The following is a 27,383-nucleotide window of genomic DNA, read 5'->3' on the forward strand; positions in this document are numbered from 1 at the left end:
GCGTGAAGTTTCTCAGGACTCCAGGCTGTTCTCAGAGCTGAGTCCCCCCTAGGCTAGGCCCTCGGAGCTCATCTCAGCTCCAGACTGAGCCGGAAGCTTCCGAGAGAACTCAGAGCTGAGGAAAGTCACAGGTTTTACCCAGCACTGCCGCGTCAGCAGTGCTCCAGCTGAGGGAAGTAGCAGCAGCAGGAAACACACCTGAGCCGCCGCCTCATTGTTCCGCCTCATCCCTAAGCCCTCTGTGTCTGCCTGTCTGTGTCTGTCTCCCTTTCAGGACCAGCCTGGCACCGCTTCGTGCCCTGCCTCCTTTCTTCTAATCTTGCCTCCCTGGCCTGTTCCGTCTACTCCAGATTAACTGAGTAACATTGAAGGGTTTTTGAAACCTAGGAACAGCCGACGTGCTAGATACAAAGAATACAGGGCAGTTCCTTACTCAGCCACATCCCTCCTGCCCTCTCCCATTCCCACATGAGTTTTATAAATATTTTGTCAGAGAGACATTGCACTCCCAGTTGTTATCATTATCAGCCATTTCCTTATTATCTGTGGTTTACGTTGCATTTGCTCCAGGGAAGTTCCCGAGATAAGGCAGACGCAGATGACTGAGCCAGTAGTTGAAGTCCACTTGTGTCAAGCCTGTTAAGAATGATCTTTGGTGGGATTTGTTGAATGTGCCAGACTGTCCAGTGAGTGGTGATGATCCCCTGCATCTGCTCCGGAGTCGGCCTCGTCCCCTCCTTTGCTCTGTTCTCATTTATCTCTCTTCAGCAGGTGAACCAGTGATCTGTATTTCTATGATACGTAAAATACTTCTTATTTCACGGTAGAATTTGGGGGCTGCTGTGAAAACGCATATGTTTTAAGTGTGAATTGAGTCAGAGGTTTAAACTTAAAGCCCCCTTGATTTAGAATCAGAAATTAGTATGATGGAAGGAGGGTATAACTCAGTGGTAGAGTGAATGCCTAGCATGCATGAGGTACTGGGTTCAATCCCCAATGCCTCCATTTAAAAAGCAAATAAATAAACCTAATTATGCCCTACCAAAAAACAAAGAAAAAAGAAATTAACATGAGGATGAAGCTACAGAGTGAATATGTGTTTCTTCTGAAACTACCTTCTGTCTTTCTGCAGGAAATTCTACGGAGAGAAGGTCGGAATCTACTTTGCTTGGGCTAGGCTATTACATTCAGATGCTCCTCCTGGCAGCAGTCGTGGGGGTGACTTGCTTTCTGTATGTATATTTTAATCAAAATAACTGTACTTAGAGGTAACTTCTCTTTATTCCTTGTTACGGTGCTTACTTAACTTAGAATGACATTCTCCAGGAGCATCCACGTTGCTGCAAATGGCCCTATATTGTCAGTTTTTATAGCCGAGTAGTTTTCCATTGTATAAATATACCACTTCTTTAGCCAGTCATCCGTTGATGGACATTTAGGCTATCTCCATGTCTTGGCTATTGTAAATAGTGCTGCTATGTATATTGGGGTGCAGCTGTCATCCTGAAGTAGGGTTCCTTCAGGATATATGCACAGGAGTGGGATTCCTGTGTCATATGGCAATTCTATTCCTAGTCTTTTGAGGAAACTCAATACCTATTCCACAGTGGCTGCACCAAACTGCATTCCCACCAGAAGTGTCGGAGGTTTCCCTTTGTCCACAGCCTCTCTAGCATATGTCATTTGTGGATTTTTGAATGATGGCCATTCTGACTGGTTTGAGGTGATACCTCATTGTACTTTTGATTTGCATTTCTCTGATAATTAGTGATATTGAGCATTTTTCATGTGCCCATTGATCATTTGTATATCTTCCTTGGAGAATTGCTTGTTTTGGTCTTCTGCCCATGTTTGGATTGGGTTATTTGGTTGTTTCTCAGTAAGTCATATGAGCTGCTTATATATTCTGGAGATCAAGCCTTTGTTAGTTTCATTTGCAAAAATGTTCTCCCATTCTGTAGGTTGTCTTTTTGTTTTACTTAAGGTGTCCTTTGCTGTGCAGAAGCTTGTAAGTTTCATTAGGTCCCATTTGTTTATTCTTGCTTTTATTTCTATTGCTTGGGTAGACTTCCCTAGGGGAAGATTTCTGAGATGTATGTCAGATATTTTGCCTGTATTTTCTCCTAGGAATTTTATTGTATCTTGTCTTATGTTTATCTTGCTGAAGAGACTGTCTTTATTCCATTGTATATTCTTGCCTCCTTTGTTGAAGATTAGATGACCTTAATATTTGGGTTCATTTCTGGGCTCTCTATTCTGTTCCATTTGGCTATATGTCTGTTTTTGTACTAATACCATGCTGTCTTGACGACTGTAAGTCTATAGTATTGTCTCAAGTCTGGGAGAGTTACTCTTCCAGCCTCTTTCTTTTTTTCTTCAGTAATGCCCTGGAAATTCTATGTCTTTGATGGTTCCATATAAATTTTATTGTGATTTGTTCTAGTTCTATGGAATATGTCCAGGTTAATTTGGTAGGGATTGCATTAAATCTGTAGATTGCCTTGGGCAGTGTGACCATTTTAACAATATTGCTTCTTGCAATCAAAGAGCATGGGATACCTTTCCATTTTTTAAAGTCTTCTTTAATTTCCTTCACCAATGCTTTATAGTTTTCTGTGTATAATTCTGTCACGTCTGTGGTTAGATTTATTCCTAGATATTTTATTACTTTGGGTGCTATTTTAAAGGGGATTGTTTCTTTACTTTCTTTTTCTGTTGATTCATCATTTGTGTAAAGAAATGCAACTGATTTTTGAACATTAATCTTGTAACCTGCTACTTTGCTATATTCTTCGATCAGCTCTGGTAGTTTTTGTGTGGACCTTTTAGGGTTTTCTATATATATTGTCATGTCATCTGCATATAGTGACACTTTTACCTCTTCTTTTCCAATTTAGACCCCTTTTACTTCTGTTACTTGCCTGATTGCTGTGGCCAGGACTTCCAAGTCTATGTTGAATAGGAGTGGTGATAGTGGGCATCTTTGACTTGTCCCAGATTTTAGTGGGAATCTTTTGAGGTTTTCACCGTTGAGTGCTATGCTGGCTGTAGGTTTGTCATATATAGCTTTTATGATGTTGAGATATGTTCCCTCAATACCCACTTTGGTGAGAATTTTTATCATAAATGGGTGTTGAATTTTATCAAAAGTTTTCTGCATCTATTGAGATGATCATGTGGTTTTTGTCCTTTCTCTTGTTGATGTGAAGTATTACATTGATTGATTTTCATATGTTGAACCACCCTTGTGTCCCTGAGATGAACCCCACTTGAGCATGATGTATTATTTTTTTATGTGCTGTTGGATTTTATTTACTAGTATTTTGGTAAGGATTTTTTCATCTGTGTTCATCAGTGATATTGGTCTGTAATTCTCTTTTTTGGTGGTGTCTTTGCCTGGTTTTGGTATCAGGGTAATGGTGGCTTCATAGAATGAGTTTGGGAATATTCCTTCTTTTCAATCTTCTGGAAGAGTTTGAGAAGGACTGGTATGAGTTCTTCTTTGTATGTGTGGTAGAACTCCCTGGTGAAGCTGTCCAGTCCTGGACTTTTATTTGTAGGGAAGTTTTTTATTGTTAATTCAATTTCATTCCTAGTGATCCATTTGTTCAAGTGGATAGTTTCTTCTTGATTCAGTCTTAGTGGACTGTATGTTTCCAGAAACTTGTCCATCTCCTCTAGGTTATCCACTTTTCCATGTAGTTTTTCATGATATTCTCATATGATATTCTGTATTTCTATGTTATTTGTTGTAATTTCTCCATTTTCCTTTCTTATTTTGCAAATTTGTGCTCTCTCTTTCTTCTTCTTTGTGAGTTTGGCCAGAGGTTTGTCGATTTTATTTACTCTTTCAAAAAACTAGCTTTTGGTTTGATTGATTATTTTCTCTATTTTTTTAATCTTTATTTTATTTATTTCCTCCATGATCTTTATTATTTCCTTCCTTCTGCTGACTTTTGTGTGTTTTTGCTCTTCTGTTTCTAGTTCTTTCAGCTGGTGGGTTAGATTGTTTATTTGGTATTGTTCTTCTTTTTTGAGGAAGGCCTGCATTACCCTAAACTTTCCTCTTAGTACTGCTTTTGCTGTGTACCGTATGTTTTGTGTGGTTGTGTTTTCATTTTCATTTGTCTCAAGGTATTCTTTAATTTCAACTTTGATTACATCATCGACCCATTTGTTTTCTAATAGCATGTTGTTTAATCTCAATGCTTTCCTTTCTTTCTCCTTTGTTTCTCTGAAGTTGATTTCTAGTTTCAATGGCATTGTGGTCAGTAAAGATGCTTGAGATAATTTCTATCTTCTTAAAATTGTTGAGGCTTCTTTTGTGACTAAGTACATGATCAATCCTAGAAAGTGTTCCACACACATTTGAAAAGAATATGTATTCTATTATGGAGGATTGTAATGCTCTGAAAATATCCACTAAATCCAATTATTCTCTTGTATCATTTAATTTCTCTGTTGCCTTTTTTATTTTCTGTCTGGAAGATCTGTCTAGTGATGTTAATGTGGTGTTAAAATTTCTGACAATGATTGTATTCCCATCAATTTCCCCCTTTATCTCTGTTAGTAGTTGTTTAATGTACTTAGGTGCTCATGTTGGGTGCATATATATTAATGATTGTAATATCTTCATCTTGTATTGATCCTTTAATCATTATAAAATGTCTTTATTTATCTTTCTTTATGGCCCTTGTTTTAAAGTCTATTTTGTCTGAAATCAATACTGCTACACCTGCTTTTATGGCATTTCCATTTGCATGGAATATCCTTTTCCGTCCATTCACTCTCAATCTATATGTGTCCTTCTCCCTAAAGTGTGTCTCTTGTATGCAGTGTATTGAAGGTTCTTGCTTTATTATCCAGTCTGCTACTATGTCTTTTGACTGGAGCATTTAGACCATTAACATTTACAGTAATTAATGATAGATGAGAGTTTATTGCTATTTTCAACTTATGTTTCCAGTTGATTTGGTATTTCTTCTTGGTTCCTTTCTTCTTCCTTTTGTGGTATGGTAATTTTCCTTTGTATTGTATTTAGTTTTTGTGACTCACTTGTAAGTTTTTGGCTTGTGATTACACTTTTTTGTAAGTCTGTTAACCAATTACTGTAACTGTGTGTACTAAACAGATATTAATGTAATCTCAAACCCATCCTACTGAGAACAAGATTTAAAAAAAAAAAAAAGAAGAAAGGAAAAATACTCTCACAGTCATGAATTCTCATTTCTGTAGCATCCTGCTTCTTTTCTATTTAGAGTAGACCTTTCAATATTTCTTTTAGCATGGGTTTAGTGTTGCTAAATTCTTTTAGTATTTGCTTCTCTGTGAAATTCTTTATCTCTCCTTCTATTCTAAAGGATAGCCTTGCTGGAGCAAGTATCCTAGGCTGCATCTTTTTTTTTCATTCAGGACTTTGAATATATCTTGCCACTCCCTTCTGGCCTGTAGTGTTTCTGTAGAGAAATCAGCTGAGAGCCTTCTCTTGTAACTCACTCTTTGTTTTTCTCTTGCTGCCTTTAGGAACATTTCTTTATACTTCAGTCTGGCCATCTTGATTTATGATATATCTTGGCGTGTTTCTCTTTGGGCTCTTCCTGTTTGGGACCCTCTGATCCTCCTGTGCTTGGGTGTCTGATTCCTTCTTTAAGTTTGGGAAGTTTTCAGTCATGATTTCTTTAATTACCTTTTCCATCCCCTTTGTTCTTTCTTCCCCTTCTGGTACCCCTATTATGCATAGATTGGCATGCTTTATATTATCCCATAGGTTCCTCATATTGTTTTCATTGTTTTATATTTGTTTTTCTCTCAGCTGTTCTGATTGGGTGCTTTCTGTTGTCCTGTCTTCTAGGTCACTTATTCGTTCTGCTGCATTATCTAGCCTGCTTTGTACAGCCTTTAGGTCAGATCTCATTTCAGCCAATGAATTTACCAATTCTACTTGGCTCTTCTTTATAGCTTCTATTTTGTTTTTGATATATTTTATGTCTCTAAAGACTATCTCTTTTAGTTCCTTCAGTAATTTGATCACTTCTTTTTTGAAATCTTGATCTAGTAGGCCATCAATGTCTATTTTATTGATCGTTCTTTGAGGGGATTTCTCTTGCTATTTTAATTGGCAGGACTTCCTCTGCTTCTTCATTCTGCTCATATCTCTCTGGCCCTGTGGCTTTTGGAGTATCAGTTATCTATTGTGGTCCTTAAAGGAGTTTATTTATTTATCTATCTAAAGCCTATGTGGGAATAAAACTTAAAAGAGAGAGAGAGAGAATTTTAAAAGAATGGAGGAAAAGAAGGTTTGAAAAGAGTGTATAATCAATAATAGAAGAGCAAGTTGAAGCAGAATAGCAATCGAGTTGAGATATCTTTTAAGAATCTTAATAAAAAGAAGAGAAAATTCAAAATACAATATTTGAAACCTGTGACTAATAAATAACAGATCAAAACCAAGAGAATATAAATGAAATGAGAATTGTAAACATATAGGACTGTTTAAAAATAAAGATTAAAAATGTAATAGGAATAAAACAGATATAAAAAGATTTTAAAAATAAAGATGTGTTCTCCTAGAGACTGTGTGCTCTTAATGGTTTTATTGAGAGGCCTTTGTGTCTTCGCCCTGTTTCACGAACTCACCTTGCTCTGTTGGCCCCCTTGTCTGTGCTGCTCACAGTGTCTGTCAGCAAGAAGATTGCACCCCTCCAACACTGGGTCAGGTGATCCTTTCCTTTGTGGTGGGTGGGTGGGTCACTCCCCCTCAAGATGCTGCAGTCAGTGCTGGGCCAGTTGCTCCATATGTGGGCTCAGCTTCAAGAGTAACAGCTTTATGGAGATATAATTCACATACCATAAAATGCAGCCTTTGAAATTGTGCATTAGATTTTTAAGTACATTTCAGGGTTTTGTAGCCATCACTCCCAAAAGGAACCAGTACTCTTTAGTAAGTCACTCCCTAAACTTCCTTTCCCTTAGACCCCAGCAGCCACCACTCTACTTTCTGTCTCTACGGATTTGCCTGTTCTGGGCATTTCATATAAGTAGAACCATACAGTATGCTGCCTTTTTTGATTGTCGTCTTTCATTTAGTGTGACGTTTTCAATGCTCATCCATGGTGTAGCATATATCAGTACCCAAAGTCATTTTTGTGTTCAAATAATATGCCATTGTTATAAATACACCACTTTGCTTATCCATCCATCAGTTGATGATGAATAATTCTGCTGAAATGCTCATGGACAAGTTTTTGTGTGAACACATATTTTCAGTTCTCCTCAGGATATATCAAAAAATGGAATTGCTGGGATGTATTCTACTTTTAACATTTTGAGGAATTGCTAAAGTAGTTTTTAAAGTGACTGCACCATTTTATATTTCCAGTAGTAATGTATGAGGAGTCCAGTTTCTCCACATCCTCATCAACACTTTTTATTACCGAGTTTATAGATACATATTTATATATCATATATCATATATATTTGTCATCCTATTTGGTATGAAGTGGCATGTCATTGTGCTTTTGATTTCTGTTTCCCTAATGCCTACTGATGTTGAACATCTTTTTATGTGCTTATTTCCCATTCGTATGTCTTCTTTGGAGAAACATCTATTCAAATTCTTTGCCAATTTTAATTGTATTTGTCTTTGTATTGTCATGTTTTAAGTCTCCTTTGTCTATTCTGGATAAAAAGTCCCTTATCAGGGAAAATATTGGAAATATTTTCACCCATTCTGTGGATTGTCTTCTTACTTTCTTGATGAAGCCCTTTGAAGCACAGAAGTGTTTAATTTTACTGAAGTCCAGTTTACTTGATTTTTTTTCTTTTGTTGTTTGTGCTTTTGCTGTCATATCTTAGAAGTATTTGTACTTCAAAATCCTGAAGATTTTCTCATTGTTCATTATCTAAAAGATTTATAGTTTCAGGTCTGTGATTTATTTTGAGTTAAATTTTATAAATGGTGTTAAGGTAAAAGTTCAGTTTTCTTTCTTTCCAGGTGTATGTTCAGGTGTCCCAGCATCATTTTTGTAAAGATTAATTTTTCCCCATTGGATTGTCATGGAACCTTTATGAAAAATTAACTGGCTACGTGTAAGAGTTTGTTTATGGACTCTCAGTTCTTTTCTCTCAATCTATTTGTCTGTCCTTTATGCAAGTACCACACTGTATGGATTACCATTTTGTTACTGAGTTTTGAATTTGGAAACTTCAAAACTTTGTTCTTTTTCAAGATTGTTTTGACTATTCTGGGTATCTTGCATTTCCATATTAGTTTTAGGATCAGCTTGTTCATTTCTCCCAAAAAGCCAGAGTTGCACTGAATCTATATGTCATTTTGAGGACAAATGCCTTCCTAACAATAATAAGGCTTCTGATCCATGAACACAGAAGAGCTTTCCATTTATTTTAGGTCATTTTTAACTTCTATCAGTAGTATTTTAGTTTTCAATATACAAGTTTCAGACATTTTCCTCAGTATTCCACATATTTTTCTTAATATTCCTAAGTATTTTATTCTTTTTGATGCTATTGTAAATGAAAATGTTTCCTTCATTTTATTTTTAGATTATTCACTGCTGTTGTATAGAAATATAATTACTTTTTTATATATTGATTTGTGTCTTACAATTTTGGTCAAACTATGTTGTTAATTCTAATAGTTTTTTTTTTCTCTCTCTCTCTTTTTTTTCTTTGTGGATTCCTTGTGAATTCAATGTATAATATCATGTCATCTGGAATTGAAATAGTTTTATTTCTTTCTTTCTAATCTAGAGGCTTTATTTTCTTTGTCTGTTTGCTTTGACTAGAACCTCTAGTACAATGTTGATTTTGGGAGGAAATAATTCAGTCTTTCACCATTATGTATGATCTTTGCTCCAGGTTTTTCATAGATGTTCTCTGTCAAGTTGAGGAAGTTCTCTTCTATTCCTAGTTTTTATCCATTATTCTATTAATATGGCATATTACATGAATTGACTTTTGTATGTTGAAATGCCTTTGCATACCTGGATACATTCCACTGAATTGTGGTCTATTTTATATGTTACTGGATTGGATTTGCTTGTATTCTGTTGAGGACTTTTACACTTATATCCATAAGAGATAGTCTTTAGTTTTCTTGTGATGCCTTTGTCTGGTTTTGGTATCAGTGTGATACTTGTGTCATTGAATGAATTGGGAAGTGTGCCCACCTCTTTATTTTTAGACGAGTTTGTGAAGCATTTTTTTGTTTGTTTGTTTTTTGGTTTTGTTTTTTCTTTAAGTAGTTGATGGAATTCACCAGCAAAGCCATACTGGCCTAGCATTTCCTTGTGGGAATGTTTTGGATTACTGTTTCAGTCACTACTTATTGTAGGATTATTTGAGTTTTCTATCTCTCCTTGAATTAGATTTAGTCACTTATATCCTTCAAGGAATTTATCCATTTCATCTAGATTATCTCATTTATTGGCTATACAAGTATTCATGGTATTCCCTTATATTCCTTGTTATTTTTGTAAGGGCAGTTGTGACATCCTTCCTTTCATTTCTCATCTTAGTAATTTGAATCTTCTCTCTTTTTTTCTTCAGTACTAGCTAAAAATTTGTCAGTTTTCTTGATCTTTTCAAAGAACCAACTTTTCTTTTTGTTGATTATTCTCTGTTCTTCATCTATTCTCTATTCCATTTATTTCTGCCTTTACTATTTTGATTAGAATATTTAATTCATTTACATTAATGTAATTTCTTATCAGGTTGGAGTTACATCTGCTATCTGCTTTCTATATGTCTTTTTATTTCCCCAATGCTCTATTACTACACTTTTTTGTACAAAGTAGGCATTTTCAAGTGTGGCATTTTAATTTGTTTTTTATTTTATCTTTTTCTTCTCCTCCTCCTCTTCCTCCTACTCATTCTCCTCCATTGCCCCGGAGATTACTATTAACATCTTGTTTTAAAGCAATCTAGTTCACATGAATGCCAACTTAATTTCAATAGTACACAAAAACTTTGCTTTGGTATGAATCTTTTCCCTCCCCCTCCTCATGCTGTCACTGTCATACAAATTACACCTTTATGCATTTATAAGTGCATCTACACAGTTTCATAATTATTGTTTTATGCAGTTGTCCTTTACATCAATTAGAAGAAAACACTTACATGTAATACTGTATTTATACTGTTTTATTTTTTTACTCATGTAGTTACCTCTACCAGTGCTCTTTATTTTTCACTTGAGTGTCCTTTCATTTACAGCTGCTGGACTATCCTTAATATTTCTTGTAAAACAGGCCTGCTAGCAATGGATTCTTTCAGATTTTGTTTTTATAGGAGTGTCTTAATTTCTCCTTTAATTTTTTTGAAGAATCATTTTGCTGGCTATAAAATACTTGGTGACAGTATTTTCCTTTTATCACTTTGACGATACCTTCCCACTGCCTTCTGGTCTCCATGGTTTTTGATGAGAAATCAACTGTCTTACTGAGGAGCCTTTGAATATGTTGAGCCTCTTTTCTCTTTCTGCTGTCAAGATTCTTTGTTCTTCTCTTTTGACACACTGAGTCTGATGTGCCTATTTTCGATGTCTCTACATTTATACCACGTGGAGTTTGTTGAGCTGCTGGGATGTACAAATTAATGTTTTCATCAAATTTGGGAAGTTTTCAGCCATTATTTCTTTATATATTTTTTCTACCCCTTCTTTTCTCTCCTTTCTGGCTCTCAAATTATGTGTGTACTGGTATTGTTGATGGTGTCCAACCTATCTCTGACACAGTGTTCATTTTTTTTCATTCCTTTTTCTTTCTGTTCCACAGACTGGATAATCTCAGTAGTTTTAAGTTAACTGACTTTTTCTTCAACAATTTCATATCTACAGAGAAATCTCTTATTGAATTTTTAATTGTAGTCATTATGTTTGTATCTCTAGAATGTCCAGTTGGTTTTTAATATAAATTTTATCTATTGTTATTCTCTGTACAATGAGATGTTCACATACTTAAATTCTTTAGGCATGGTTTCGTTTAGCTCTTTGATCATATGTGTAATTCCTTATTTCAGTCTTTGTCTAGTAAGTCCAGTGTCTGGGTTTCCTCAGGGAGTTTCTATTGACTACTTTCTCCCCTGTGTTATGGCCAAACTTTTCTGTTTCTTTGTACATCTTGTAATTTTCTGTTGAAAATTGGACATTTAAAATATTACAATATGGCAGAACTGAAAGCCAGATTTTCCTCATCTCCAGGGTTTATCGTTGCTTCCATTGTCATTGCTGCTGCAGCTATTTATGTAGTTACTTTCCTGAACAAATTCTGTAAAGTCTGTATTCTTTATCATGCATGGCCATGAGATCTGTATGTGTGCAGAAAGCCTAGTTGTCGTCAGTGTAATAATGATTGGACAGTGATTTCTTTCAATGCCTGGAGCCAATCGTTTGAGCTGTTGCCAGGTGGCTGTGTGCCTGCATGCTGACGGATGCCCTCAGCACCGGCAGGCAGTCTGCAGCTATTTTGTAGCCTTTAGTTCTTGCTTATGCAGAACCTCAAGTTCAGCCAGAGTTGAAGGCTTAAGATTTTCTCAGATCTTTCCTTGCCATATGCCACACATGTGTACGCACTTCTACAATTCTCAGAATTTTTTGGAGCTATTTAACCCTACCTCCACCCCCAGAAAGTCTCAATACTCAATTTTGCCTTCTAAGTTTCCTAGTCAGCATCTAGTTAGCCTGTACTGGTACCAGTGCCTCAGGCAGTTGTAATGTTACTCACTGCTGATTGTTTTCCACAAACACTCTGGGGACAGGCTGTTTGCACAGCATGAGTTTGAGATAGGTGAAATAGTGACAGTTCTCTGGGGGCGGATTTTTTGGGTAACTTCAAATCACTTCTGCCCCTTCCTTGATTGTGAGACTGTTGCTTTTAAAGGCCACCATTTAGGTGAGGATTCTCAGATGTGGTAGATCAAGTTACAATATGACAAAACTGATTATCTTTATGGAGATTTAGCTGTTATTTTTTCTCAAATAAACACTCCCCGGATTGCTGGAAGCCTTGGTTAAATTTCCAGAGTTCTGCAGAGGTTAATTTTGACAAATTTTGCCATTGTCATTGCTTAACAGAGGAGTAAGTTTTCCAAGATTTTTACTCAGATATTGTAGAAGTGTATCCCATTTGCATTTGTTTTTAACTGAGTTACTTGCAAGAGTAACTAATTCTACAGCTCCAGCCCCATTCACACAAGAGTTCATCTGCATGGCTTCTCCTAAAGGGATCAGTGTGCAACCTGTTGTCCGTTTGTTGTTTTACTTATTAAATTGTAGGGGTTTTTAAGAATATGCTCATGAATATCCCTTTGTCATTTTTACACGTTACAAATCTTCCAATAGTCTGTGGCTAATTTTTCCCTTTCTTTTAGTTGCTTTAATGAAGTTCTCAGTTTTAAGGATATTCAGTATAGCAATATGTGGATGCTGATTACAAGGGTGAGGCATTTAACTACTGTCTAAACCTCAGTCTTTGCTCTGATTCACTGTCTAGAATATCTGACAACATCTAGTGAACCCCATATACCAATGGACACTGACAGTCCTAATTAAAAAATGCTTTTTAAGTAAAGCAAAAAATATTATCTTTGACACTGGAAAAGACAAATTTCAAATTTACTAGCTGATCCTGTTTTCTGTGATCATTAGCTACATCATGTTTATAGAGCCAACAGGCATATTGAGCTACTGATTTTATTTCATCGGATTTTAGAATGCAGAACACATTTCAGGCCCACGTATAGCACCGTATGTGTATCTTTAAGGATATGTACATATGATGATGTCTTTATTATAAGTACCTTATTTTATTTTAAGTACCAACTGCTGTGAACCTCATTAAGGAAACCATGGAACTGCAGAACTGAAATTTTTCACACCACCACCATCCCGTAGCATCTCTTTTGCACTTAGATGTTGTGTGGCAGAGTATTTTTCTGCTCCCTAGAAATGATCAACGTTGAAGGGGGAAAAAAAGCCCTCCTCTAATAAATATAGTCCAAATCACATATTTATCTGAACAATGGCCACCATTTTAGTCCACAACAATCCATCAACTCATACTGACTAAGAGTCCTTAACACAGACAATCCACCACTGTAGTCAGGGTCCTCAGCACACGTTGTATCCCCTCCTCATTCTTTGTTGATTCTGACCTACTTTTGTCCAACACGTCCTGCCAGTCTCTTCACTGCCTGACTGCAGTTTTTAATTTTTACCTTTGAGTCCCAGGCTGTGCCTAGTGATTTCCAGAGAAACGCCAGACACCTGGCTCATCAGGAGGGGTGGGGAGGATTTCAGGAAGCTATTACCCTAACACACTTGCAGATCAGTAAGTGGCTGTTGTGAGCATTCCTTCTAGATCTCTGCCATGCCAGCTGCATCCATCCCAGCAAAATAACGTAGCTCCTCCAACCACCTCTGCCTCTACTCATCTGGGTTTCTGCTTTCAGTGACACTCAGATGCTGCTGATGGGCATTATATATATATATATTTTAATTGAAGTATAGTCAGTTACAATGTGTCAATTTCTGATGTACAGCACAATGTTCCGGTCATTCATATACACATATATATGTATGAATTCCTTTCCATATTATTTTTCATTAAAAGATATTACAAGATATTAAATATAGTTCCCTGTGCTATACAGAAGAAATTTAGTTTTTTTAGCTATTTTTATATATAGTAGTTAATATTTGCAAATTTCAATCTCTGATGGGCATTTTTAAAGCCACATCTGGAACCCTTGCTGCAGAAGAGTCTGAGAAATATATTTTCAACCTCATAGCATTTTGGTTAGGAAGTTGGAATAAAGGCTGAGCTGGCTCACCTAAATTGTCTGCCTTTGTGAGTAAAGAGGTCTGGAGTTTCAAGGCCCAATGAAATGTCCCAGCCCTTCAGTAGCAAACTCTTAAAGCAACCAAAATGCTCCCATCTGCCAGAGCATGACTTGTCCTTAGATACTGCTGGCCATAACCACCAACGCTGTCTAAGTCATTGTCTTCATCTGGTGCACACTTTCTTTAGATGTCGAATATCCTGATTAAGAGGACAAGCTGGTTTGGATTCCCAAGGTCACAGGCAGCCTTCTGCCTGACTTTGGTGTATATATGTTCATTGAAGAGTCCTCTCTCAGATCAGCTAGAGCTGCCTGGTGTGTGGTTTGCCAGAGAATGTGGGTATATTGCTCCCCACCAGAGTCCTACCAGTTGTTTTATTGCAGGAAGAGATAAAGCAATAGAGACAGAACAGAAAGTTCTTGTCCATTCTCAAACACAGTCACCCCTGCCCAGGGCTCTTGCTCTGGGACACAAAGAAGTACAGGTCAGCAGCGACGTGGCCCTGGTGTACTCCAAAACATGGTGTGGTTTTACTGGGCTATCTGTGTCTTTCATGGACCCTGCAAAGTTCTCCCCATTTGTGAAATGGGGAACCAAGGAACTCCCACCCATGCCTGTAGCTCCCAGGGTTTGCACCCTTATGGGTTTTGAGGATTTGCTGGCAACTCATTCTTTTTCACCAGGTCATTTCTCTGTTACACAGCAGTCCTGTGACTTCCTCATCAGAACTACTCCTTAAGTTCGGGATTCAGTGAAAGATGCCATTCATGTTCAGGGAGGAAGAGGAAGACAGCACAGATCAGAATTGCTGTTTTGCTTTTTTTGTTGTTGTTGTTTTCATAAGCCGTCTCCAGTTGTCGAATAGACCCTGAGCAAATGAATGACTGTTACACTCCCATTTGAAGGATGAGGAAAATGACAATCAGGGAGAGGAGGCAAATATCCTGAGGTTCCAAAGACAAAAAGGGATGAGCACAGAATAAGATCCCTGCAAATTTCTTGGCTGTCATCAGCCTTTAGGTCAGTGACAGAGTGCCGTGTGTAGTAGTAAAGTTGTAGCGTGCATTTAGAAGGGTGCAGATGTTCTTGTTTTAGTTGATACAATCACACTGTTTTGTCTGGGACTCTGAAAAAGAGAAATGGGTTAGAAAATGTTGGTTTCTCATCCTTGGTCCTTCCTCACCCTCACAGATACGGACCCTTCCATCTGTAGCTGGAATAATACAGACCCAGCCTTCCCATCTCATGAGATCAGTACTCATTCATTTCATCCCTGCCCACCTGTAGGTGATAAAGCATAGCATGATTTTCATGTCCTGCTTCACTGATTCTTGTGAAATTAGGTGTTTGAAGATAGGAAGTCATGAAAGAAGCTGCTTTTTTTAAATAAAGTGCAGTAATTTTCTTAGCAGTGTAGGAAATTGAGGATTTTCTTCATTGAAAATCAATAGAGATTTCAAGAATATCTGTATTTCTGATGTGTAGATTAAAATGACAAAATCTAGAGGGATTACAGAAACACAAGGATGATACAAAAAGTATCTTTAAAGAGCTTTCCTAAGACTAGGCTTGTAAAGAGACTGTTAGTTGACGGAGACCCTCTTCTCACCCATAGTCCCTCTCCTTAGGTTGCAAAGGGCCAGCGTTTCCCCTGTGTGCAGTCCTGGTGCTTCAAGTGAGTTGTGGGGTAGGGCGGTGCACATGGTGCTGCCTTCAGTTTGTCCACCCTAAGTAACCTCTAACAGTCAAGGGGCGAGTGTGTTGTAACGGCATGAACCATGCGCCATGCTCTCTGGGGTGTGTGCAAATCTCAGCTCATCCCAGCTCAGGTGATGGCAGAGCAGAGAGTGGTGGCAAGAGGTCAGCCATGAGTAGCAGGGAGCACCTGTAGTCAGCTGGGACCCAAGAGGCTAGGAGTTCCAGGTGGAAATCCCAGGACTTCCCACAGCTCATTCATTCAGCTAATACTTCTCCAGCACCTGTGATGTGCTGGTGCTTCCTTTGTGAACAGAACCAAATCCTTGTCCTCCTGAAGTTGATGTTCTAGTGGAAATAAGAAATGATACACACAGGAGCAGATCCTGGTCAGGACACATGAGTGCTGTCTATTTTGGAGTGCACAAGGTGAGATCCTTTGGGAAGGATTGTATGATACAGGAAAATGTGGGGGAGAGGATGGCCATATCCCAGGTCATATTTGGGTCCCTGGGATTCACCTCACCAAGTGTGGGTCCTTGGTTTGCCCAGCAACGAATTCGAGAGCCACAGTTCAGGAAAAGTAGATTTATTCAGAGAGATATATACACCATAGACAGAGTGGGCTGTTTCAGAAGGCAACAGAAAGGCCATGAGGCATGGGGGTTGGGTGCTCCAGTTTAAAGTAAAAGTAGATACACACTCCACAGACAGTGTGTGTGCTGTCTATCTCAGCAGAGAGAGCAACCACGAGGTGTGGGATTGTTAGATTTTATGCACTCAGTATCTTCATATGCTAATAAGTGTGAGGAATATTCCAACTGATTTGGGAAAGGTGTTGGGATTCCCAGAAATTGGGCCACCACTCACCCTTTGACATTTTATGGTCAGCCTTGAACCTGTCCTGGGACCTGTGGGAGTGCCATTTAACATCCTGCTGTATTTCGGTGAGTGTGTATTGAAGCTCAAGATCTACTGGGAGTTGACTTTTCCACCATCTTGGTGCTAAAGGCTGTGCCATTCCTTTATTGGATTTGCCCGGCCCCTTCCTTCCTTTCTCATGAGGGAGCTCTGGACTGATTGCACAATTGCAGAGCAGGGGACACAGTGGAAAGAACTTCATAAGTGGAAGGTGGAAGGCAGTGTTTTCAGTAGAATTCTCAAGTCAATTACAAAGTAACGGTCTTCTTTTTGCTGGGGGTACATGGTGTCACATGAGGGAACTGTGAGCCTTGGATACTGTAGTGAGTGGGTGGCTCACTGTGTATACTGTGTTGCTTCTTAGGTGGCCCGAGGACAGTTGGCTTATAGGTGACCCATTCCCTCAAGCAGGGGTCTCTTTGGGGATTTTCTGCATGTGAGGGTAACATGGGTCACTTGGGGGGCAGGACCAGCCAGTCACAGCTTGGTCCACAGTCACCTAGTGCCCTCAAGGCTTTCACCCCATGGATGCGTCACCTCCCCCTGGATGGGGACAAGGGCACAAGTGGTGGGGCAGCTTCTCAGTGGTGGAGGCATTGCTCTCCAGACCCAACACTCAACAGCGTGGACCCCTGGTGTTGGCCACAGTCTTGGCTAGATGAGGCTGTTCGGTAGCTGAGCTCATGAGACGTGGGTGCCATGCTTCCATTCTCACCAAGAGCTCTAGTTTCGAAGGTTCTCGTCAGACAGCAACAAATACTCCATAGCCCATAAACAAAGAACAGTCTCCTTCAATCGGGGAAGGGCACACAGAAGGAGAACGGATGATCCCGAGAGCAGGAGAGGACAAATCCGTCCTGCCATCAGGGATCTGACAGACGAGCCAGCTCAGTTCCTCTTACTAGTTGTTTACTTGGAGGATCTGGGGTATTTGGGTGACCTGCAAGTGTCAGGAAATAGTACACGAGGGCTTTGTAGATTTTATGGTCCGGTGTTTACTCACCCCATTGTAGCTGTCGTGTAAGGAAACAAAATTGTTGGACAACAGGCCATGGCCTCTGCTCCCTGGTGGAGCCAGGAGATTACAATATTAAGTACGACTGCGGGGGCATCATTTCTATGTTGAGAGGCCAGATGGCCTTACATAACTCTCATGCTGGATGTCTAAGTTGCAGAGGGAAACTGGATTCCATCCAGCTCTCCAGCCAAGGAGGATACCAGAAGTGGCTTCCGCCACCAACTGTGAGCTCTTTGCCTCCACTGACAGCAGCATCTATAGCAAAAAGCTGGGCTGCCACCTGCGTTTCCGTGTAAACATCCGAGTACCCACAGCAATGGCCTCGTGAGGGTTGGTGTGCCCAAGGAAGCGGTGTGTGAGATGGAGGGAGCAGTGCCGGGGTCAGACACCGGGCGGGCAGGCAGGCAGTGACGACATCTGTGCAGCGCAGGGCCCATGGAACTGAGCCAAAGGGAGGCGGGTTTTGGAGCAGGGAACCTGGGCAGTGCCGTGTTATTCGTAAGAAGATCCTGGGCTCTGGATCCACGAAGTCATTGGCTTGATTCCAGACACTAACCTTCATCTTGGGCAAATGTTTGAAGCTTTCTGTGACTCTGTTTCTTGGTGTCCCAAATGGGGACAATAGTAGCAATTACCTCTGAGAGTCAGGAGTGCCTTTATAGTTGTCATTTCATTACGCTCACAGCAGCCCACGAGCACGGTTCTAGGTCCCCCAGTTTACACATGGCAGACCGGTAACCTTTTAATCAGTAATCACGCAGCTAAGAATGGTCAGAACGAGCATTTGAATTTGATCCCTTTGTCCAGATTATTTCTATTCTCACCCAGTATTACTGGAGAAGTAGTAAACTCAGAAGAAACACTGCTGGGAAGTGGGTGCTTGAAACATGTTTGTCATTGGAGAGTGTTGAGTTCACGTTCCTCACAGCCCATCCGAGGCTCCCTGCATCTCCGGCTGCCCTTGCTGGGGTCTGCAGGGCTCTGGGAAGCTTCTCCTTGATCTCTACCCCAAGGCTCTCTGCTCTCTACAGGTTGATTCTCAACCCTGACTGCTCAGTAGAGCTAATGTCTAAAAACAAAAAAATGGTGGGGAGGGTATGGCTCAGTGGCTGAGCACTTGCTTAGCATGCAAGAGGTCCTGGGTTCAATTCCAAGTACCTCCATTATAATAAATAAATCTAACTACCCCCCCAAAAAAGGAAAGTATTTAAAAAACAATAAACAGTACAAAGGCCCCACACCAGGCTGGGGCGCACTATGTTTTAAAGGCTCCCAGATGCTTCCCATGTGCAGGACGGTGAGAGCTACCCCTCTACATCTCTTCTCGTGAGCTTGTCCACTCACAACCATTAGCCTCTTGAAGCAGGAAAACTACTTGGCTCAGCCTAGAACTTTCTCCCGATTTCTAGACTTTTATTTGCCTATTGGACATCTCTCCTGGAGCCCACAGGCACCCAGCCAGAACTGAATCAGTTGTCTCCTCTCACGACTTGCTCCTCTTCCTGCCCTTCTTGTTTTAGGAAATGGCACTATAATTTCGGACACTGCCAAAGCCAGAAAGCTGGCCGGCATCTTTGACCTCTTCCTGCCCTTCCATCACATCTGTGGCCAATCCGTCCACCTGCTGAAATGTTTTCTTCTCTCTCCTCCTAGCGGGGCCTCAGCAGGCCTTCACATGAACCTGCCAATAGGTCTCCCTGCCTCTATCTTTTTTCTTTCTAGATCACTTTGCATGTCTCCTTTACCTTGGAGGCACACAGAGTCCTGTGTGATGTGCACCTGTGATCTCTCCACCTGGTTGCCTCACCTGCCTCCCACACCCTGTTCTCACTTCTAGACTATTTGCAGTTCCTGGAAGTGACCTGGCTCTCTTTGGCCTCCCTCCTTTGCATGTGCAGCTCCCCAGGGAGAAATGGCCTTAACATTATAACTTCACCTGATCACTTCTAGGGCATCTCAGAACTCACCACAGTGGTTCCCTCCTCTGGGAGAGCGTTGGCTACAGTTCCGGCTCTCTGCCCCGAGCACCCACTGCTGACTGTTATCCAAGCCGTCTTAACAAGCCTCCTCAGCCATCATTTCATGATGAGTCCTGTGCACCTAGGAGCTCCCGGAAGCAGGGACTGTGTCTTTTTTCTCTTTATTCTCAGAGCATGGTAGAGACTCAGGTATAATGGTGGAGGGAACAGTGGTTATTCTGGAATTTCTCTAGAGTTAGGGCCTAGGGGTAACAGTCTGGTTGGAAGAAGGGCTTAGGGGATTTCCCTGAAGCCACATTTTTCAATAAACATTTCATGTTGTTTTTGTCTACTATTTGAAGCTACGAGTCTTAAAACTGATTGACGATTTCTAAAAATTACTTTACCGAAGATTGAGGAAAATGGCAGTTTTCCATATTTAAGAATATTATTTTAATTTTGTGTGACTGGGGTGGTGGAAAATAGAAATGCAAGGGTTACTAAAGCATTGTTATCCCCTTCCCCACCCTCAGGTCCTTTGGACAGAAGAGACAGGGATGTGAGGAGAAGGCTTGGAGGGTGGACCGTGCACTGCTTTTAAATTGTGACAGTTAATTTTACTTTTTTTTAATTTTCTTTTTTAATGGAGGTACTGGGGTTGAACCCAGGACCTTGTACATGCTTAGCACGTGCTCTACCACTGAGCTATACCCATCCCCCTGATATTTGTGTTTTTAGTGGGCATAATGTGCTGGTAGCAGGTACTTTAGCATCAGACACAGTCACCTGTGTCTGACCATCACGTTAATAACTTTTTCTTGAGCTAGAGAGCTAGTCTGTTTCCAAAAGTTCAATAAATAATCGACATTTTCTTTTTTCTTAAAAAAAGGCATTAACTCATGTTTCTCTTTAGTATCGCCTATAAATAAATGTGATTTTATTAACCGTTTACCAAAGTGTTAACGGTAATAAATATTAAGTACTGGTTTCTGAAGCATCAGTCATCACTGAAGATCCACATTCTGCTGTTCTCTCTCTCTGTTAGTCACCTTACTTCTGGAGTTCTGGAAGCGGCGCCAGGCAGAACTTGAGTAAAAATGGGACACGTTTGAACAGGAAGAACAAGTCCAGCCAGAATAGGAGGCGCGGTGTCCCCACGTGGAGACAGATGAGATTACCCAGGAAAAGCGGGCGCTGTTTAGATGCACTTTAGTCTGTTTACTTCTGGGCTTGTCAGCCTTGGCTGCATGTTGGAATCACCAGGGGACCTTAAAAAATGTTGGTGCCTGGATTCCATCACTGCTAACTCTGATGGTACTTAGTGGCCTTTGGTGCATTCTGGCATAGGGAAGTTTTTAAAGCTCCTCTGGTTATTCTAATGTGCAGCCAAGTTGAAGGAGCACTGACTGGAATGGTGTACACAGAAGAGAAGTGTGGTCCTTCATTCATAGTAACAGTAAAAAGGGGGAAAAGAAAAAGTCTTGTATAAGTGTATAAGAAAAGAGGCATTGAATTTTATCCTTTCATAACACCAATAAATAAATGCAAAATATAAATTAGCTGCTATGACATAGATGTAGGAGGAAAGACACATTGGTTTTTATTGTTGACTCCCATTTTTTCACATGTGCCTTCATTATTGCCGCCTCCTTTTCATCGTAGACTAGGTGCCCCTTTGTCTTTAACTAAGTCCCGGTCACTGCTCCCACTTCCGGTTGGGATGTGCACAAAGCAGCATGACTCTCATCCTAAAGTCAGAGAAAGGTTAGGAGAAGCAGGGAAACATTTGTTGAGATGCCATCAGTGTTTGAGCAGTGTTTGAGCTAGGCATTTTATATAATTGGAAATGTAAATTTATTGCTGCCACTCCTGCTGCAAAATTAAAAAAATAAAACTATATATCTTTGTATCAACGTTCCAGAGCTATGAAAAGATGATTTTTTGAGTCATCTGTATTATTGCTTCTTTCCATCAGCTGAGATAATTTAGAGCTGATGGTACTTGCAGTCAGCAGCAGCAGGACAGTATGTTGTGAACATGAATAACTCTTGGAAAGAAAATGCTTTTACTAGGAGCATCTGAAAATGTCTCCAACTATAGATTTAATAAATTGAATCACAGATCTACAGAATGTTGGCACTGAAAAGTTCTGGAGGGAGCAGGTAAAACTCCTCTTTTTATAAATGGAAAAAAATGAGGTTCAGCTACCAATAGAAAGTGACATTTGTCTTTTACAATGTAATAAGCTTCTAATAATCCCCATTATGAATATTTCCCATTGTTTACAACTGAAGATGGGGGTCAAAGCATATGTTGGTAAAAGACTGTACATTCAGAGTTGAAAGCTGAAACTTAGACAAAATTAGATGTTCATAATGCTTTTGAGTCCTGAAAAACAAAAACGTATCATATTGGCAGCATACAAAAAATACTGAATAAAAGTTTTTTGGTCATTTAAACTGCCAATTTTAAATTTAAAATTGCCAGCTAATAAGTTTAAATTTTCATTAGAACGTGCTTGTTGAAAAATTGAAGATGAAAACTCATTTCACTTTATCGTACTTCCTTTTTTAAAAAATTGCCTAATATTTTTTGTTTAGTTTTTTAATTGAAGCATTTTACTTTACTTGCGAAAGTATGCTCCATTGTTTAGAGAGGCCAGCGTTGTGGTAGTGAGAGCTTGGAAATGAAGTTGCCTAAATTCATATTTGAACACAGCAGCTTGCTTCCTGAGTGATCTTGGACAACTTAACTTCTCTGTGCCATAGTTTCCTATAAAATAAGAATAAGAGGGTTGCTTCTTCATGACTGTGGCAATGACGGGTCGAAGTAATGTACAGAATCTACTTGGAAGACTTCCTGGCACAGAGGAAGGGCCATGTACTTAGGGACAGCTATTATTATACTATATCTGTTTTTATAATCCAGGTAAACCTTGATTCTTACTGATTTCATCTCTTAAAAATATTCAAAATATAAACTCTAAAATGTAAACTCTAAAACTTCATAGTTGTAGCTAATTAACACATAAAGCTCAACCAAGAAACACACAGTGGAGACCAGTTAGCTGCCGACACCTGTGAAACATTCTGTCCTGCACGGACTCTATGCTGTCACTACCGTCACTTCTGAAATCTAAGGCAAGCTCAGGCCTCGTCAGGTACCCAGACCCCCAAGCTCAGACCATGGCAGGGAAATAGTTTACTGTTCACATATGCATTTTCAAAAAATAGTATTAAAATTAACACTGTACGTATTTTGTTGTTTGTTTGACATCGTTAACGGAAAAGAAAAGAACAAAAAAAAGGAAAAAACCCATGCAATTACAAATAATGAGGCTATGTCTGAAAATTATTTTTTTTAAATTATGTTTAGGATTTATTGACCAATTAGGAGAAAAGTCATTTCATTGGTGTAATCCCTTGATTGACTTGTTTTTTTAATTAGGAAGAAGAGAGTTTTCCATTTACCACCTGGGGAAAGTTTATACATATAACCCTTTGTGCAAGTGCTCTTTTTCTGGGTAAGAACCTGCCACAGACTTTTTAAAATCTAATGTGAAATCCTGAGAAAACTGAAAATCAAGCTGGGAACTATGAAGTCTCATAGAGAAAACTTTTTCCAGAGAACATCTGAGCCAATGCAGGGCGCCACTCTGGAGGTTCCACAGTCTCTTCTGCTCACAGTGCTTCCCCCTATTCTTTTCACCTCTTTTGTTCAAATCAGATCAGTGGTTTAGGATTCTCCAGGGTCTGATTAAGAGACCAGATGGAGGCATTAAGATTTCTAAAATTTTCCAAGAGTAACAACCAAGGTAAAATGTCTAAGAATAACCTAAGAAAAGGATAGAAGGAACTATCAAAAAATAAAAGTAAAAACTACTGAAAGATATAAAAGATGCTTTAATCACATGATTCTAGATTAAAAGATCATATCTCCAAAATATCAGAAGTTATAAAATTGATTTGGGGTTTATTGTGAATAAAATCATATTAGTAATATAATAATTAATAAGATAATGAGACTTTTAGTAGTTCAAGAATAGCCAGATTAGAAAATAGGACAGGAAGTCCAGATATGGGCTCTGATATCAATAATAATTTAATATAAGAGATGGAAGGCATTACAAATCAGGGAGATAAATAAAGGTTATTCAGTGAATGGAACACTCGTTAGCTACTTGGGGGGAAAAGAAAAGATTGAAATCATACAGTGAACCATATATTGTGATAAATTCCAGAAACATTTAAAAAGTAACACAATTAGAAAAAAACTAGAAATAAATATGGATGTTTACACAAACTCTAGATGAACAGTAAGTTTCTGAGGAAAGTATACAAAGATTTCCATGCATCAGAAGCATCCTAATTTTAAACAAATCACCAGAGGATGTTATTTGTTTACAAATCCAACAAGGGGCTAATTCCTTCAATACATAGAGAGTTCAGATCACTTCAAAGGTAACATCAAAAAATCTCAGGAGCATAGAAGGCAGAGAAAAGGAACACACATTCACAAAGAAAAATAGATGTCACACTCCAATGGTAATTCACTCAGTGCACATCAAAATGAAGTAGTTTTCCACCTCTCAAGTGACACAGCTCTGTTTATGAGGATGAAATGCCAGTGATCACCAATCCCATGCCTAGGTTACTGGATATTTTTTGTGAAGTATGGTTGATTTACAATGCTGTGTTAATTTCTGGTGTACTCCTAAAGCTTTCTTAGAAAGCAGTCTGGCAGTTGATATCAAGAGTCAAAAATATTCCTATGTTTTAATCAACTAATTCAGCTTCGAAAAACTTTTAATCAGGAAGTATTTCAAAATGGCAGGGAAAAGTAAGTACGGATGCAAGTCACAGACATATTTTTATATGTATATATATATATATATATATATATATAAAATCTCAGCCAAAATATTCTTCCAAACGTTCACAAAGTAGAATAGTTTGCAGCCATGAAAAAGTGTGTCCATGAAAATATTTTATGACATGTCAAAGTGTTACACTTACGATAGGCTTGAGAATAAAATTAATATATAAAATGATTTGTAATATACAAACAATGTACACTTCTGAAGGAATTATGTCTATAGGTAGAAGCATTTTCCTTATTTTATTTTTTATTCATTTTCAGAGTTGGAGTCCTTTCATTGTAGGTGACAAAATCAATTTCCAATGTGTTTAAACAACACCCAAAATTGGGGATGCATGGGATTTATTGGTTCCTGTAAATGAAAACCTCAGATCTGAGGTCTGGCTTCAGTCAAGGAGAGATACTCTAGCCCAGATGATGTCAAGGGCTGGTCTTGTCCTGTCTTCATTCTGTGTCCAATGATGTCTCAGCATGCTGCTTCTAGGCACTCAGCATCCCAGATCATCCATCCAAACCAAGAGAGGTCTCTTTGGCAGCTTCCTCTCTTGATAGAGGAAGCTTATCATTCACATGGGCACAAGCACGTATCTCCTCACATAATAGTGGCTCTTACTGGGTTATTTGCCAATTCTCCAATCATGTGTGAGGCCAATACAATGAGGGGTATTATTTGTCTTAAACCAACTGAGATCTACCTCTGGTGCTTCAGAAAGAGTTGGTTAATCGAGCTTAAATCACAGGACTAAAAACAAAAGGGAGGTTATTTATCCTAAAGCAAATTCTGGGCCCTCTTCTAAGACTGGGGACAGATCCAGGACAACAGTTCTGTCCAGTACTGAGTACTTTCAAATTATCTTTAATGAGCAAATGTTAAAATTATGATCAGAAAAGATGATAAATAAGAAGAAACTTGAGGAAGGAGAATGGAAAGCTTTCCTGTTTCATAAGAAATATTGAACCCATTAAGTGCTTGGAAGAAAAATGGAAATGTGTCAAGTTTGTAAAAGTTCTGAAATGAATTACAATTAATTTCACAGACCATGTAGTAGACAGTGCTCTACAGTTAGTGTGTCTTTGGGCTCTTTGAGTATTTCAGTTCTTTCACTTAATAGTTGCTTCATTTGGGGCAAATTGCATCATCTCCATGTGGCTCTATTTCCTCATCTGTAAAAGAGATATAATATTACCTTCCCAACAGGGTGATTGTGAGGATTTAGAAAAATAGATGTGTGCTGAAGCAATAGTAAGCATTTAAAGAATCTTAACTATTAAGTTTACTTAATACATAATTAAAAAATTATTATGCAGACTTTTTAAAAATGCATAGTATTTAAATAGCCTATATGTGCTGTACAAGAGAGGAAGGCTTAATATACCTTGTATAATACATTTTTCACAGCCTTAACTAATTTTCACATTTAATCACACACACACCAAAAAGTTATTCCTTTCACAATCATGAAGACTTACTGTGAAGAAAAGGATGATGAAAGAGAGTAGAGGAGAAAATAAAATGCTTTCTCTACAAAGTGATGGCTTAAAAACTAAGAAAAACACCTTTTTAAGACTTTGGTCACCATATTCATAGCTAATACTTAGGTATAGTTTTTCACATGCCTGTGGTTAATGTTCTAATTGTTTTCACAATTAGTAAATCATTGACTCATCACAATAGTCCTATAAATTGCTATTATTATCCCCCCATTATATGGGTGAGGAGATTGAAGCCCCTAGAAGTTAAGAAATTTGCACAAGGCCCCACAGGTAGCATCGGAGCTGGGATCCAGATGCAGGAGTGTGGCTCCAGGAGGGGCTTGTAAACACTCCATCTGCTCTCCCCTGCAGGTGCAAGCCAGCCTCCCGCTGTTACTGTAAATAACATGATGTGGTTCACCTAGTCTTGAAATTCACATTCTTTGTAGCTTTCTCTCTGGGGCAGCCATCAGGAGCAGCCAGGGACCCTGAGTACATGCTTCTGGACTATGACCAAGAAGGTAGATGGAAGGAAAACAGTTTAAAAATGGTACCTTTAATGTGCATTCTTCAGTGGGCAGAAAAATACCTGCCTAGTGAGGAACTGAAGCCTTACCAGCCACGTGCAAATTATGCTTCAGACACTCCCGTTGCCCTTGAGTCCACACAGTCAGAACTACAATGGATCAGGGACATGAATCTTGTGCAAATGCAGGGAGTAGGAGTACCTGCCATTTTAAGATCTCAAGGAGTATGAAAAGCATGTGAAGCTTTCATCAGCAGAGACCTGCAGTCACTTCCACTATTTCCCTCAGGGCATGTCCACAGCTTCACTTGTCCTATTAAGAATGAAGATGACAGCTAGCACCTGCTGACCCCTGAATCAGTGATAGGTTCTCCCTTGAAAGGAAGCATATCCCCTTCATGGGTTACAACTAGTTCATAACCTAAATAATTCTATAGATGTAGAAGGGATACTTTCATTGGTTCTGCTATCACAGACTTGTCTCCAAAAGAACATGCCACCAGTTACTCCATTTTCAGCCATTTAAAGATATACTTAACAGGCTTCCTTCTTTAGTGCAGTTTTAGGTTTACAGAAAAATTCACAGAAAGTGGAGTTCCCATATATTCCTTATGCCCTGCACACAGCTGCTCCTGCTGTCAGCATGTTACATTAGTGGATGCACTCATTCTTTTTGACATCCTTCATTCCTCCTCCCCTAAATTTTAACATGCCGGATATTCACGTCTCTTGTGGCATTTACATGCGATTTACATCACTTCTCAGGTTTATGTGAGGTTTACAGCACGTGCATGTTGTCTGTTTAAGCGTAGATTGGGGGCAAGTTTTCTGTGTAAAAATATGATCATTAGTGAGCCTTATGCTGCTGGGCTTTTGGGTTGTCAGGTCCTGTTGACCATTGCTTCAGTTATTGGGATCATTGTCTACGGACTTTCAGTGTTCATTGTATTTTCAGCAGAACTTCCCAAGAACCTGAATGGAAGAGACCCAATCCAGAAGTACCTGACTGCAGGTGGGCCACGCCCATCACTGCTTCCCTCATCAGTTTTAACATCA

General features: G+C 39.1%; 1 protein-coding gene across 1 annotated transcript in view; it reads left to right on the forward strand.

Annotated features, from left to right (window-relative positions):
• The window catches only part of LOC135321036 (anoctamin-6-like), a 49,106-nt gene that overhangs the window by 5,702 nt on the left and 16,021 nt on the right, over positions 1 to 27,383 (forward strand). Inside the window, exon 3 of the mRNA XM_064484597.1 lies at positions 1,133 to 1,232. Coding sequence (XP_064340667.1) covers positions 1,133 to 1,232 — 100 coding nt within the window. The remainder of the gene's footprint in view (positions 1 to 1,132; positions 1,233 to 27,383) is intronic.

Source organism: Camelus dromedarius, chromosome 3 (assembly GCF_036321535.1).
Source record: "Camelus dromedarius isolate mCamDro1 chromosome 3, mCamDro1.pat, whole genome shotgun sequence".
NCBI lineage: Eukaryota > Metazoa > Chordata > Mammalia > Artiodactyla > Camelidae > Camelus > Camelus dromedarius.